General features: G+C 36.3%; 1 protein-coding gene across 2 annotated transcripts in view; it reads right to left on the bottom strand.

Moving 5' to 3' along the window:
- The window catches only part of BRCA2 (BRCA2 DNA repair associated), a 59,860-nt gene that overhangs the window by 17,703 nt on the left and 25,169 nt on the right, over nt 1-16,988 (bottom strand). For both annotated transcript variants that reach the window (XM_047723105.1, XM_047723104.1), the window contains exons 13-19: nt 15,058-15,127; nt 10,142-10,575; nt 9,495-9,676; nt 8,181-8,368; nt 4,864-5,034; nt 4,008-4,362; nt 6-161 (exon numbers count right to left, since the gene is read on the bottom strand). In XM_047723105.1, the coding sequence (XP_047579061.1) occupies nt 6-161; nt 4,008-4,362; nt 4,864-5,034; nt 8,181-8,368; nt 9,495-9,676; nt 10,142-10,575; nt 15,058-15,127 (1,556 nt within the window). The remainder of the gene's footprint in view (nt 1-5; nt 162-4,007; nt 4,363-4,863; nt 5,035-8,180; nt 8,369-9,494; nt 9,677-10,141; nt 10,576-15,057; nt 15,128-16,988) is intronic.

Raw genomic sequence — 16,988 nt, 5'->3', positions numbered from 1 at the left:
CATACCTGTATTGGATATGCTCTTTGAACAACTACATCAACACAACCAACATTTCCTCCATCACTGAAAAGTGATGACAAGGAGAGAGGAAAAGGTCTAGGATCAGGAGAGAATCCAAGTTTGGCATACCAGCGAGCACGACGAGTACTGTTAGCAGCAATCTGGACAAATTGATGAACAAATCGATTTATAAGTTTATATATTCAATACTATTTAAGATGGCATAACATTTTCATTCACTTCTTCCATTCATTCAAATATACTCATTTTTAAAAGCCTCATGAAAATAAGAATGTAGAAAACCTGTACAAAAGTGAAAACACTTCCAAAATACAGTCTCTCAAAAAATTGTTTATGCTGTTGTAGAGTCTTAATGTAAATATTATTTTTAGAAAATTAATAAGAGACTTCAATTTAAACATGATGGATTAAAATATACTTATTTATTTAGGTTCCCTCAAAAGACCTAAAGGACAAAGAACTGGGAGAGAAGGACAGTGAATAAGACATTAGCAAAATCTTGGAAGCTAAAAATTTATTGGACAACTGGTAAATAATGAAGCAGCCTCAGAATGATTACAGTTAATAAAAATAACAAACATTTTTTTTTAAAAGATTTTATTTATTTATTTGACAGAGAGAGATCACAAGTAGGCAGAGAGGCAGGCAGAGAGAGAGGGGGAAGCAGGCTCCCTGCTGAGCAGAGAGCCCGACGTGGGGCTCGATCCCAGAACTGTGGGATCATGACCTGAGCCGAAAGCAGAGGCTTAAGCCACTGAGTCACCCAGGCGCCCCCTAACAAACATTTCTAAAGCACTTATTATGGTGCCTGGATTGCTTTAAGTGCTTTACATCTACTAACATTTAATCTTTACAACAATCTGAAGACTTATTCCCATTTTACAAATGATGAAACTCAAGTATAACCTGCCCAACATTACTCAGCTGGCAAAGTTGTATGGCACCACTAGGAAATTTAAGGAAATCACTCAGAATTTGGAGGCAGCAGGTACCTCTAAAGGAAGGAGTATGAATTGTAGCTGAAAATGGAAGGAAAGATAATTAAGACCTCAGATTTCATTTCCTATCCCAAGAAGGCCTTCCCTCACACCAACCAGGCCTTCCCTTACACCAAGAAGAACCCAGGACAATTTATGTTCTGGAAAGGCTGAACCAGACATATCCTGGACTCTGGAACACAAGGCAGAGGCATCTGGCAGTGGGGTGGGGGGTGGTGGGTAGGGGATGAGAAGCTATACTGAAAACAAAAATGCAATAAAAATCCTTATGAGGGGCACCTGGGTGGCTCAGTGGGTTAAAGCCTCTGCCTTCGGCTCAGGTCATGATCCCAGGGTCCTGGGATCAAGCCCCATGTCAGGCTCTCTGCTCAGCAGGGAGCCTGCTTCCCTTCCTCTCTCTCTGCCTGCCTCTCTGCCTACTTGTGATCTCTGTCTGTCAAATAAATAAATAAAATCTTTAAAAAAAAAATCCTTATGAGTCTCCTTATTACTTTCTTACTCTGCTCAGCTCTCAGTCACTGGTATTTGAGGGTCTCCTAACAAAAGCAAGTCCCCGTCTTATCACTCTACAAGTTGACAAACGCCCACCTCACACAGAGCTTCTGATCAGGTTATTAGTGCCCCAGTCTGGAAGAGGAAAGAACAACTAACAATCAGCTAACAATCAGTTGAAGGAGATTATTATAGGGGGGAAAAATGCAGCAAGCAAAAAAGGAAAATAAAGCAAAATATTAATCTTTAGAAAGATGATAAGATTTTGCATCTATGAAACAAGAAAAGGATGTAATATAAAAAAAGAAACATTTAGGGAGTAATAAGGGCCTCAGAGAACGGAAAATTATGTCAATAGGCATATATTCACTTTAGGAACTACAAAATTAGAACTAAAAAGTAGGGGGAGCAAAGACAACAAAATGGAAAATAGGAGAAAAGATGAGAAAATTAGAAGACCACTCAAAGAGGCCTACTGACCAAATATCAGAGTTCAAGGAAATTGAAAAGGGAAAAATGGAGGGGGACAAAATTATCAAAGAACTACTTCAAGAAAATTTTCTAGAACTCAGTGAAGGACATATGTTTATAGACTGTTTGCCACTGCGTACCCAGGGCCACGATTTTACAAGATAGGCCAACCCCAAAGTAACTTGCTGTGAAATTTCAGAACACTGCAGATAAATGATCTTCAAAACTTTCCAGAAACAGTTCATCTAGTGAAGGACTGGGAATAAGAATAGCACTGAATGTAGCAGAAGATATACCAGAAGTAAAAAGGTAGTAGAGAAAATGTCTTCAAAATTCTGAAGATTATTTCCTTCTCAACTTCTATATTCAACCACAAAAAGCTCAAAGAAAAAGCTACCAACTCCTTCTCTTAAGAAGCATCTGGGGAGTTGCTTGTATGCCCTTAGAGCGAGGAAATAAATCCATAGAGATATAAATCCAGAAAATAGGGTTTCCAACACAGAAAGAGGAGAAAATAATTTCGAGAAATGTAACTGTGCTGCATACATAGATGGTAACCACTTCAGAATGGAGCAGGAGTATGCAAAGGTCCAAGAGACTGCCAAGAAAAAGAAACAGAATCAATAACGGCATTATAACATGTTGGGATGATCTTTATATATCTCTTGTGTGGGAACGAGTTGGTGATAAGGGTACAGAAAATTTAAAAAAAAAAAAAAAAAGCAAGACAGGTGTTCACTCCAGGTAAAGCAGTTAAGTTATAAAGAAAATGGTATTGGTATATTATATGCTGTGTTGTGAAAAATATTTCTCAATCATTATAATGTAAACAGTGAATACAGATTTCACTCTTCAACTTTCATAGCAGGAAGCTAACAGTTAATGTCTAAACAAAAGGAGAAAAGGTAACATAGCAGTATAAGCAAAAGAAACTGCCAGAGATTCCAAATGGTTGCCTCTGGGGAGCAGGAACAAAGTTTAGGTAAGATGGCTTCAGTGACTGCTTTTCTGATGGGGCGGGGGTGGTGGTGGTCATAAGGCTACATTACATGAGTTTTGAAATTATGCACATGCACTGATTTGATAAAAGCAAAACAAAAGATTGAATCGGGAGGGAGACAAACCATAAGAGACTCTTAATCTCATAAAACAAACTGAGGGTTGCAGAAGGGGAGGGGGGTAGTGAAAGGGTGGTTGGGTTACGGACATTGGGGAGGGTACGTGCTATGGTGAGTGCTATGAAGTGTGTAAGCCTGACGATTCACAGACTTGTACCCCTGGGGCTAATAATACATTATATGTTAATAAAAAATAAAAAATTAAAAAAAAAAAAAACCAAAAGATTGAAAGCTACCCCAACTTTGATTTTTAAGCAACATAAAGCTTGTTTCAGCTTGACTAAAAGCAACAATGTGGAGTTAATGACAAAGTATCTCTTTACTTTAAAAATGTTTAATTTATTAAACACCTTCCTGAAATAGAGTGATCCAGAATATGACAGAAGTAAACTGTTTCATGTCATAAATCTGACTTACAATATTAGTAATTTCTCCTATCAATATTGTAGACTATTCAATATGACAAAGTCCTATTATATAAGTTTAAGTCTACATAGAGACGAAAGGTACATTTTATTATTATTATTTAAGAATCACTGAAACCTAATTTTCTAATCATACTGAAATAAAGATCTAATAATCAGGTAATCAGGATGGAAGCAGAGCAATACTATGAGAACAATACTGCACCAAGGGCTATAGGCACCCATAGCCCCAAATCAAATCCAGTGCAAATTTGCTCCTGCATTGTTTTAGCTCCATATATACTTCTCGGTTTCCTAAAAGTAGCACAAAAAAACTTGACAGTCTGAGAATTTTGCCACTTACACTCCGACTATTAGTATGTTTTCAAGGAATGGAGCATCTTTCATAGACCTAAGTTTAAAATTTAAAATATGAAATCTCCCTAGAACTTAACTAAATCAGTGACTGATTTTTACCTAGAGTATGCATTAATTTAATTTACCTTTAACATAAGAGATTCTGGGGCTTCGAGTGGTGTGCAGGCATCAGGAGAGCCAACCAGTTCTGCTCCATGAGTAATGATCTTCTGACCCACAGTCAGTTTACCATTCTTTACAAGAGCTGAGAGGGGAGGATCTAACTGGGCCTTAACAGCATACCATCCATCTGTGAGCTCAACAATGCTCACTTTTTTGGTACCCACACTATTAGTTTTACTGCTAGAAGTTTCAGATATATCTATGCTTGATGAAATTATTTCAGAAATACAGAGAACAAGAGTTTTTGCAGCTGTGTCATCCCTTTCCATGATCTTCTTTAAGGCTGATCTTCTGCTTCTATCAATTTCCACATCATATCTAAAAAGAAAAAGAAAAGTGCATATTTTAGGAATTGTGAGTCTAGAATTTCATTGTGAAAAGGTCACCAAATAATTGAGAATAAAAATTAAATACCTTTACTGAAGAACTACTGAGACAGAAGAGAATTTAAAATTTGGTAGCTACCAGTATAGTAAGTTTATTAAATTATGAATTAAATATTAAAACTCCCCTGCAAACATGGTTTATTAGCAAGACCTGAAGAGTGGATCAAATTAGTAATTCATATTCTTCTCACAGGCCAAGAGGTTAAGGAGGGTTGGGGAAGAGGGAAACAAGAGGTGTAAGAATGTATAATTTCTCTTAAGGAGGCTGGAAGATGACAAGAGAACTACTGTGTACAACTGAACAGCAGGGTGGGATGGCGACTGTCACTGACAACTGACTTGTGGACCTCTACAATGGGGAAGTCACAGCCTGCGCAAAAGTCTGACCCTTAACACAAATATGTGATTACATAATATAATGCATTGAACTTGCCTGTATTTTAGTTGAAGAAGCACTCTTTCTGGGCTTAGGCACCTATTAGCAAATTCCTTAGGAAAGGCAAATTCCAAAGCTGCCAGTTTCCATATAATCCATCTGTAGTGATTATACACCCAAACTCTAGAAATAAGATTTGGATCCACACCTGGGGTGTCACACAGAGCCCTGAACAAATTAAGGTAGAACAATATTAAAAAACAAAACAAAACACGTAAGATGATACTGAATTCAATAACCATGACCACTATTTGCACAAACACTGCATCATACAAGATCATTTAGTAAGTTTTTATGAGTTAGACTATAAGTTATATAATTTAGAAAACAATTTGACATGTACCAAAATATACTAAGAAAATACACTAGTCAAAACAATTGTTTCAACTGGAAAATAAGATCCTTAATTTAAAATAATTATATTTTAGATTATTTTTCTTAAAAGAGATTATTTTCTAAAAATTATCTAAAAACATCCTTCTCTCTTCTTGGTACTTTTTAAAGATCTTCCTCTCTCTGTTCAAATCTCTAACTCTTCTTCCTTTCCCATTCTCACTTTGAGTATTAGGGAAACAAATAATCAAGAGGACTTCCAGAAGCTTCCACCCTCACATTAACCAACCCACCAGCATCTGGACCCTTACACTTTGCCTTTCCTGCCACACTAGCTCCCACCTTTCTTGCCTAGTTAAGGACCCTGATCTAGGAAATGCCTCCTCTCTCTCTTCCTCATCAACTCACTTCTTTTATACTGAACAATTTCCATCCAGTATAAAAATAAGTTTTTTTCTTCCTTAAACACAATAAAACTTATACCCTTTACTCTCAGTTCCTTCTCTAGATACTGTCACTTTCTCACCCCATCAATTTACTGACTTATTTTCATTAAGACTAATAATGACCTCTACATTGGTCATTAAATCCATGGTCAATTCTCAGTCTTCTTCTTCCTTTACTCATCAGCAGTGACTGACACCTGGTCATTCTTTACTCCCTGAAGCTCTGTCCTCCCTTAGCCTGCAACATACCACACTCTTTGGTATTAATTTCTAACTTTCGGGTTGCTCTTTCTCAGTCTCTCTCTTTTATAGCTTTAATTTATATGCTAATAACTATGAAATTGATTTCTTTGGCCCATACTTCATTTATAAACTCCAGACTTGCATATCCAAATGCTTATTGAACATCTCCACTTGGGTGTCTACTAATATCTTAAGCTTTAAATGTCCCATGTGGGGTACCTGGGTGGCTCAGTTGGTTAAGCATCTGACTCTTGATCTCAGCTCAGGTCTTGATCTCAGAGTCATGAGTTCAAGCCCAGCCTACTTAAAAAAAAAAAAAAAAAAAAGTCCCAATTGGACATTCCATTTCTCTTCCATCTTTGATCTTCTCAGTTCTCCATACACGAAATTCCATGTATGGAATTCCAGCCACTAATGCCAAAATCTTTGGAGCTATTCTCTCTTTTTTTTTTTTTTTTTAAAAGATTTTATTTATTTGACAGAGAGAGATCACAAGTAGAGAGAGAGAGAGAGAGAGAGAGGAGGAAGCAGGCTCCCTGCCTAGCAGAGAGCCCAATCCGATGTGGGACTCGATCCCAGGACCCTGAGATCACGACCCGAGCTGAAGGCAGAGGCTTAACCCACGAGCCACCCAGGCAGCCCTGGAGCTATTCTTATTCTCCTTTTCTCTCACACTCCTCGTTCAATCCTTGATCATATCCTGATGGTGCCACCTTCAAAATATCCCAGAATCCAACTGCTTTTCACCAACTCCTCTGCTACCTTCTCTGTCTGAGCAGCCACATCTCACTTGGATGACCTCAACAGTTTCCTAAGTGGTCTCTCTCCTTCCATCATCTTCCCCCCAACAGTCTAATCTCAATAGCAGCCAGAGTTATTCTTTCAAAAACAAGGCAGATCGTGTCATTCCTCTCCTTTAAACATTCTTACTTAGGCCAAAAATTGTTACTCAGAGTTAAAGCCAAACTTTTTATAGGTCTATATGGCTCTATCTTTCTGACTTCATCTGCTACTACTCCTCTCTTGCCCATTCTACTCCAGCTACACTCACTTTCCTCCTATTCCCCAAATAAGCATGCTTCCTGCTTACAATCAATGCTTCCCCTGCAGGTTCCTACGCTTACTCCCTTGCCCTTTTTCAGGACATTGACCAAATGTCAGGGCCTCAGTGAAGGCTCCTGACCACTGAGCCTATTTTAAATTGCACTTATCCTCACTCGAGCTATGCTCTTTCCAGCTTCATCTTCATAGTATTCATCACCTTCTAATGTACTACACAACTTACTTCTTTTTAAAATTTTCCTTCCCCACCCCAAACCCCTCTACTATAATGACTTATTAAAGCAGAGATTTCTGTTTTCTTTTGTTATCCTGAGTATCTGTAAGACTTATCTGGCACAAGTAGGTCCTCGATAAATATTTGTTGAATGATCAAAAAAACAGCTTAAGCTTCAACAGTCAAAGCTATGAATCATGCTCACCTGATTATAGGATAATTACTCTTAACTTCTATACTCTGCAGGTATAATATATACTTAATACAAGAAAACAATGTAACTGTTTCGTATACTTTTCCACCTAGAATTGATAGCAGATATTTATGGGAGACAAGTGCAAGATGTAAATCATATTCCTGTCTTAAAGTATTCCAAAAACATAACAGAAGTTTCAGGAAAAATGTTTTACCAATTTCCCCAAACCATAAATTTTGAAAAGACATACAGAGATTTTAAAAAATAAGCACATTAGAAAAAAGTTTATCTTCTCTTGCCCTTGGCAGGCTAATTTCATCCTTGATAGCAAAAATTTTAAAATCACCTTTATAAAAACATTAGAACTATAAAGAGGTTATATAATTTTTAAACTGTTGATGTTTTAGGGCTATAATATTTACTAGTTATTTGGTATTACTGACACTTGAGTATTTCTGCTTAGCTTCTGGTATTTATATATATTAAAATATACAATGAAAAGGAATAGGATATAAGTGCATGTGTGTCTGTGTGTGTATTACAGTAAGGTCACTCAAACTTATCTTTTCTTATCAGTATTTCATAAACGCATATGAAAAATGTCTCAATTTAAGAAAAACCAATTCATTAAATTCTAGGACAAACTATAATTCACTTTTCAAAAGATTACAAAAGAATGCCAGTTGAAGCACAATGTACTTAAGTCACTAGATAAAAATTTGATTTCTAGCTAACTTATTAAGTTTTAAAGAGATATGTGACAAAAAGAGAGATGGTAGAATACAGAAAAGTTAACACAATCTCTTTTTGCAGGGAGTACCTATAAAATTCTTCTTTTCCAGCCTTTCCATCATTGGAGGGTATGAGCCATCCACCGTCAGCCAACTGTATTCCCTCTCCAGACCATAGTCCTTCCTTACCAAAATAATCCTCAGTGTGAAACTGAAAAGACTCTGCATTTTTGCTGTTAATTTTTACACAATGTTTGGAAACGCCATACATGTAGAGCTGCATAAAATAAATGATAGAAAAATTTAATAATGAATGAAAAACAAAATCAAACAAAAGAGCATGTTTCTTAGAATAAAAATAATCAAAACTGAATTTACAAAATTTCTCATTTAAATATTAAAATATTCACCAAACAAAATTTCTCATTTAAATATTAAAATATTCACCATCAAAATTACTTACTAGAAGCTGAACATTTTAATATAATATAAATGACTCCTACATTCAACAGCCTTTTCATTCCCTTTGTGTGTATGCCTCCTGCTACAGCTGCCATAGGAAGTCACTTTGGGGATAAAAAAGTTATTTAATATTTTACAATATCTCTTAAAAAATTCAGAAAGGAAAGAACAGTGAAAAGCGTAAGTATTTTAGGGGATCTGACAGCAGGAGCTCAGATCTGTACACAGGCCTAGCCTACTTCCACCCCAGCATGCTTCATCTAAAATATCTTTCCCTTTGTTTGGATATGACTCTGGAGTCACACTCTTTGCTTTGGAACTGCGTCCAACAGAGGAAAACTTACTAGCTAAGTGACACTGGGGCAGTTACTTAACCCTCTCTGTGCTTCAGTTCTCTCATTTGCATACAGTGCCTTTCCTTTAGATGCTGGTGAAGATTGAGTGAGATGGAACCAGCGCAGGCACAGTACTTAGAAGGGTGATGAGTGCACAAAAACTACTCAATAAATGTTACCTAATAATATTATCATATTATGTTCACCTTTCCATTGCCTAAAATTCTAACTAGACAGAACTGGCTTAATAAGAATGTTTTTAAAAAATGTCAATAGCTCTTAACGGATTCAGGGCTATGAGTTATTTACACTTCAAATTCAAGTAGACTACTTTCTTCTAACACCTGAGAGCACTATAGTAATAAAATGAGTATGTTTTGAAGGGGGAAGAGAAACGTGAATTCTGGAGCACAGATCACTTTAGCGGGATAAGGCAGCAGAGAAGGAGGCTGCCACTGCTGGTTGATTAGGAAACAAAATGATTTTATTCATCCACTCGCACTTTCATTTGTTCTTTCTTTGAACAAAACAATGAGGAGATACTAGTTAATAAAATGAAATTAGACTTGACTATAGAAGTTAGCAGCACTGTGGGCAAAAGCATACCTGTTTATGAGAACACGGAGAGGGGATTTGGCCTTCCACTGCTCCTCTCAGAGAGATGCTAGGCACAGTGGAGGTTTTTGCAAGGTACAGACTACCTGGCTGTGGAAAAATGTGCTGCCTTTGTTTCTTTTTAATCCGCAGATCCTGTATATCTCTGGCATTCTGAAGATTTGTAATTAAATCTATTAAAGAATAAGTTAGCAAAAAATAAACTTGCATGTAACATTTCAAAAGCACAACCTTTGTTTTATAAAGTCGTATATGAATTTGCTCTAATTTTCAGGGTTAATTTGGTTTAAATCTTCAGGGGTAAGCAAATTTCAACTTGTAAACAATAAATCTATTATTTTTATTTTAAATTTGGGAAAAAACCAGTAGACTGTTAAATATATATTCCAGTAACAGCAGTCTTAGATTGTTCAATTTTTTTTTTTTAAGTAAGAAAGGCCAGAAGTAGTTACCTTTGAAAGAAACATTAGATTACTTTAAATCTAGTATTTGGACTTAGGAAAAATCTAAAAGCATTAAAAAAGGTTCTGAAATTATTAATCATCACAAAAGGGGTAAAATCCTCAAGGCGTTATTTAAATATGAGAAACATCTAACTGGAAGGCAAAAACGTATCAACACAAATTTTCGCACAATACCTAAAGGTTCTTTTTCACACTTTGTGAATATTATAGTTGCTGCTTGACTGGGGTTATTTTTCTTAAGCTGATGAATTCCACCATCATTAATATTTGTTTCACTCTCACCAGGGCCATGTTCATCGATGTTTTCTGGGTTTTGTTTGTTTTCTTCCAAATTAGTATTCTTGCTAATACACTGTTCATCTCTGTGAAAACGTGATTTAGTTTTAAAAGGTGGGACAAAGACTTTCACTGGTTTGCCCGGAGTGTTCAAGTGTCTCCTTTTTTCATTTCTTGTGGCAGGAACTGTACAAAATGGCGGCCCTGAAACTGATAAATTGCTTGAAGATTTTTCCAAAGCTGGGTGTTCATAAAAACGAGATTTAGACAAAAATTCTTGATGAGGTATGGTGAAATTTGGATTCTGCATTTCTTGCCGTTCCTTAGTTGTGCTACAATGAGGAGAACATATTTAAGTTTGATTATTTACCAATAAATGGACATATATGTAAATGTTTTGGCATATACTTTATTCCCCCTCCCCCACCCCAACCTCAACTGCCCTAAGGCAATCCTACTCCAGCAACTGTTTTGCATTTCATTACGGTTGCCATGCAAGACAATACCACACTTTTCAAGTCTAACTATTTCTCACACACTGATGTCCAGCCTCTACTACTTACTTCACATACTCTGTCAAACATGGATTTTGTTTGTCTCCTCTAGTTCTATCACAGTACTCCTTACTTACATCCTTTACCACAGAAGGTTCTATCTATTGGTCCTCTTCCCTCACCTATATTCTTGACACCTAATTTAATAATTCAGTCTCCTCAGGAAACACACTTTTTGAATTATTATTCTACCTCTCTTTTCTCTTTCTACCACTTGTTTATACCTTTATTTTTTAGTGCTCCTTTCATTTCACCAGAAAGCCATGTGCATCCCTGAAAAACTTTTTTCTTAGTCTTACCTCCCCTTTGAGCTAATACTCATTGTGACCTACCCTTCATGGCCAATCTTCCTGAATAGGTAATCTGAACTAGCTTTTTTCATTTCCTCAATTTCCACTCATTGAACTCTCATTTCTCCCACAGTTCTATAGAAATTTTTCTCAATAAAGTTGTTAAAGACCTCCCAAGTGCCTATACACATATAGCTTTGTGTGTAAACTCATTCTACCTGGCCTCTGAAAACTGACTTCTTTTTTTCTTTTTTTTAAGATTTTTTTTTTTTTTATTTCTTTATTTGACAGAGAGAGATCACAAGCAGGCAGAGAGAGAGGAGGAAGCAGGCTCCCCGCTGAGCAGAGAGCCTGATGTGGGGCTTGATTCCAGGACCCTGGGATCATGACCTGAGCTGAAGGCAGAGGCTTTAACCACTGAGCCACCCAGGTGCCCTGACTTCTTAAAGTTCTCTCCACTAATATCTATACCACGATTGTCCCTCTGCTTCTTCTTTTTTTTTTGGCTGATTTTTCCTATTTCTGACTCTTAAAAAAATTCCCATCTTTAAACTTGGATTTCTTCCCTAGATATTCTCCCTGGGTAATGTGAGTCATTTCAAATGCTTAAATTATCATGTAACAAAAGTATTAATCTGTATCTTTATGCCCAACTTTGCCCCAGGTGTTATTCTTGCACTTTGAACTTCGTATAGCACCATATACCTCTGCCTTGATGTTCCACACTCATCTCAAACTCAACATTAAATTAATTACCTTCCCTAGCATACATGTTCTTCCTCATATTTGATATTTTGTTGAAAATCCCATACTTCCTTTTAATCAAACCTGAATCCCTGGAACTCAAAGTTATCCTAGAACTCATTTATTCAGTCATCTAGTCATCAAATATTTTATTTTTATTTATTTTTAAAGTAGACTCTACGTTCAGTGTGGAGCCCAAATGAGGCCTGGACTCATGACCCTGAGATTAAGATCTGAGCTAAGATCAAGAGTTAGGTGCTTAATGGACTGAGCCATCCAGAAGCTCCTAGCCATTAAATATTTAATGAGTTCCTACTATGTGTGCTAGACACTGTTTTGGCTGGAAGATATAACTGGAACAAAATAAAATCACAGGTTTTATACTCTGGTAGAGGGAAACAAACAAATATTCATATTCAATGCTATAGAGAAAAATAAAGCATGGTAAGAAGGACAGGGAGTGTCCAACAGAAGTAAATAATACTTTATACAGGTTGGTGAGGAAAACATTATTGGTGAGGTGACATCTGTACACTATAAATAAGATCTTTAGGAATTTATGCATACTTAAATGCACAAGACTATTTTCTCATTATATGTATAAATTAAGGTAATATGCAGATAAATAAGGATTTACTTTAAATATTACAACCTGCTTTTGAAAATGAAAACAAACAAAAAAATCACCTGGGTTTCTACATTCAAAACCTGTATCTTAGTAGCCTGTTGGAAACTATATCCCGGAAACGCAGATCAATGAATGTTTTCAACAAGGCCACAAACAGTTATTTTTGAAAAGGTAACATTAAACATAATTTAAACCATAGTCCTGGGCTAAAAAATTTACCAGCTAGAAAAGGCTTCACAACTGCTTTCTACAATTTTAGATGCTTCTATGATACTCAAATACATTATCCCTAAATGGCATCTCTGTAACTACATCTTGAAGAGCCACTTGGAAAGTGATGATTTAGCTCTTTGTCAATACTTCTGCTTTACTAAACGCCCTTTCTTTCTTTCTTTCTTTCCTTTCCTCCTTCCCTCCCTCCCTCCTTTTTTCCTTTCTTTTCTCTCTTCCCCTCTCCATCCTTCCTTTCTCTCTTCCTTGCCTCCCCAGCTTCCCAAGTTATGTATTTGATTGCCAATATTTAATTATGTACCCTCCATGGAGAATTAACCCTAGTCTTCTGTTAGAGTGCATAAGAGGTAGTTGTCTAGCTTCATGGAGTGGAGGAGGGGATGTATTTTCAACTTGTACCCTTGTTCTAGCTCCTTCCTTCTTCATCATCAATTCTGAAGTTTCATGAATTCCTTAGTTTTTGAGGCTTCTCCAAGTATAACACGGTTGGCTCTTTCCTCTCCCCATTATGATTTTGAATCTGTTTTCTCCCATATGCTTTGAAAAACAGCCACTATGGTCTCCCTGTCTTGGGTGTGTGTAAGATACACCTTTTGGTACTCTGTATCTGAAAAATATCTACCTCAAAACTTATTTGATATCTTGGTCAGTGATAGGATTCTAGGCTGGAAATAATTTTCTCTCAGAATTTTAAAGGCACTGATCTGTAGTATATATTATAGAATCCATAATCTTCTAGCCTCTGTTGTTAACAGCAAAGAGAATTTATACCATTAAGACCCTTGCAACTTTGTTGAAAATGTGATTTTTTTGCCTACTAGAAAATTTAAGGTTTCCTTTTGCCCTTAGCGTTCTAAAATTTCATAAGGATGCACCTTAATGTGAGTCATTTTTATTCATGTGCTGATTCAGAGGGCCCTTTTAATCAAAGAAACTCTTGTCCTTTAGTACGAATAAAGTATCTTAAATTATCCCTTTTCCTTCTTTCTCAAACTCCAAATTTTCAGACATTAGGCCTATAGGACTGACTTTTCTAATTGTTTTTTCTTCTTTCATCTTTTCTTTTTATTCTGTAGTTTTGGAGGTTTCATAACTTTTATCTTCTATTACTTCTACTGAGTTAATTTGTCATAGTTTTATAAGAACTCTTTTTATAGCAAATTCTTATTTTAAGGATGCCATATGTTCTCTATCCTGAGAATATTAGTAAGTTTTTTGAAATTTCATTCACTTTTTGCATGATCTATTTCCTCTAAGTTCCGTTCTTTTTTGTTTTTGTACTGTGGATATGATCTTTCAGAGATGCTTTCTTCTAATAACTAGTGATCCTTGATTCTCTCTTCTTACTTAAGAGTGAAGTGTGTGCTGGTGGGGCTCTTCAACTGTTGGCATTACAGCCTGGTGCTCTGGCTATGTGGTTTCATTGGAGTACCTACAACTGTCAGTATTTATAATCTTTTGTATTGAGCTAGTCATGTTCCCCAGAAAAAAATCTTCCAGTCTTCCACCTAGAGTCTCATTGCCAGTATTTGGGAGCCAAGTGTGGGAAGGAGGCTGGGGAGTCTCACTACTCAATAAACAGATTTTTTTACTTAATCTCAGTTTTCAGTACCTCCCAACTGTGCCTGCTGTGTCTCCACCCTCCCAACTCAGAATCCCTCCAATTCATCTTTTCCAGATAATAACCTTTTGGTCTTCTGGCACAAAAGGCTGCCTGCAGTGGGGGAGGGGATATAGATGTTTTTTAAACAGATTTTGAATTGATCTATTTTCTACCTCACCTTCAGAAGAACATGCTGCTGCCAATTTGAGTCTTTCTTGGGTTCTTTGGGGGAAACTGGGTAGCATCTTTGCTTGCTCCAGTGTGAGGTTTTAGCTTTCTATGGGCTTACTAAGTCTTTCATGCTTCTGGGTTCCAAAATTTGTTTTTTTTTCCTCTCATAATTGTCCTTGTAGATTTGTAAGTTAAAAAAATCCTCTTAGTAATTTGGGTAGGGCTTTGAGCGGGAGGAGAGGCAAGAGATATTTTCAATACATTCCGTCTTTTTTGATATATTTGAAATTGATTTTATTGATTTATTCTCTCTTAATCTCTCTTACCCATAAAGTTGGAATAAAATCTACTTTCCAAAGACGTTAAGAAACTGAAAAATGAGATAATAATAGCACTATAAAATACTACCAAATAGCACTATAAAGTACTACCAAAGTATACTTACTTAATCTTGTAGGTTATTTCAAAAAGGGAAGTGTTAACTTCTTTTTGCATATTAGTGGCATTATTATTTTTAGAAATATTTATTTTCAAAAACTGTACCTTTCCTACACTATATTAGAATTAAAAAAACAAAACTAAGTATGTCTTACCTAAAGGGTCCACTGGTAACTGGCTCTAAAGAAATATGATGCATAAACAAGCTTCTGTCTTTTAGGATGCCTAGAAAAATATTCACATTATGTATTAATGGAAATGTATTTTACATTATGTATTAATGAAAATCTAATGGGAGATTTTATTTTGCATGCCTGTTTTTACACAGTATTGTAAATATTTACATAAACTTTTGATATTATAAATGAAATATTGACTCAAAAATTGATGACTATATACCAAATAACTCAGTGTAAATATATAAAGGAAGTCAGTATAAATTTAATCAGTTGGCATTAATCATAACTAAACGTGTTTGCTAACTGCCATGCAAATATCGAATTTAAAATTTAGTCTTATGATTGCAAGCTAAACTTTAGATATTATTCTCAGTATGTGATTTGTACTATTTTTTTTTTAAAAAGATTTATTTATTTTAGAGAGCAATAGAGAAAGAGCATGAGAATTAGTAGGGGGAGGGGCAGAGGAAAAGTGAGAGAGAGAACCTCAAGCAAACTCCCCACTGAGCACAGGGCCTGACACAGGGCTTAACATCATGACCCCTGAGATCATTACATGAGCAGAAACCACGAGTTGGACACTTAACCAACTGAGACACCCAGGTGCCCCACAACTTGTACTTCTTAAACCTTCAACTAGTTCATTAGTAGGGGATTGGCTGAATAAACTAGAATACATTGATATAGCCAATAGATCAAGTGCTATGCAACCATAACCAAGAATGAGAAAGATCTCTACATAGTCATAAAAATTTATTGTGGGATTTATTCCAGGTGTTTCAGAACTAAGTCTCTATAGTCTAAATCATTTATTCCTCACTACCTGACTTCTTCCTTTCCAAACCCAGGAACCACGTATATAGTGAGCAATAGTTACAGGTTTTATTTATTTTTAAGTATTCTATGGTAATGAGATAGGAAGCCATGGAGAGTTTTAAGCAATCAAGGAGCATGATCTGACTTTTCTGTTACCAGGATGATGCTGGCTGCTGTGTTGAGAGCGTGGAGAAGGGGCAGAGGCAGAAACAGAGAGATGAGTTAGAAGGTATGACCATGGCTTGGATGAAGTTGGTATGGGTAGAGGTGAGAAGAAATGATCAGATTCTTGTTATATTTCAAAGGAGAACCTATATCACTTGATGGGCTGCCTGTGGAGTATGAGGAAACAAAATAGTAAATGAGGACACTAAGGTTCTGATGTGTCAATTGGCAGAATGACAGTGAGAAAGGAAAGAACAAGAAGAGTGGGTTTGGGAGAGAGATGGAATCAGGAGTTCAGCACTGTCTGTGGTGACTTGGAAATGCCTATTTGCAATATAAGTACAAAAGTATCAAGGGCAAAAAAATAAATAAGTCTGGAGGTCCAGGACAGGTTAAGCCTGCAGATACAATTTTGGTAGTCACTGAAGCTTAGGCAGAGAAATATTCTGAGGACAGGGCCCCGGGGCACTCCTATGTTTAGAGAAAGGAACAAATAAGAGAAAGCCAGCAAAGACATGGAGAAGTGGCTATGCAGGAGGAGAACCAAGAGGATGTGGTAGTCTCAGAAGAGTGACCAACTGTCTAATGTGGCTGAAAGATGGACCCAAATGACATAGAAATGGCTGCTGGATTTGCCAACATGGAGATCACCATATGACTTAAGAAAGAGTGATTTTGGTGGAATGGTGAAGATCAGTCAAAAACTTGACTAGATTACAGAACCTAAGCTTTAAATTATTGTACTAAATTTTTGTACTATATTATTTTTGTACTAAATTATACTAAATTTTATCTTACTAAATTTTTACAGTTTTTTAAATTTAAAAAGTCATTATTTTATAATTACTTCATGCTTCCCGATTATAGAGAACCTCCACATCATACCAGGTGTTATGAAGGAAGAGCTCACATAACAAAGCAAGATG

The sequence above is a fragment of the Lutra lutra genome, chromosome 3 (assembly GCF_902655055.1).
Source record: "Lutra lutra chromosome 3, mLutLut1.2, whole genome shotgun sequence".
Lineage (NCBI taxonomy): Eukaryota > Metazoa > Chordata > Mammalia > Carnivora > Mustelidae > Lutra > Lutra lutra.
Note: the sequence above shows the minus strand (reverse complement) of the source record. Positions and strands in the feature narration are given on the sequence as shown.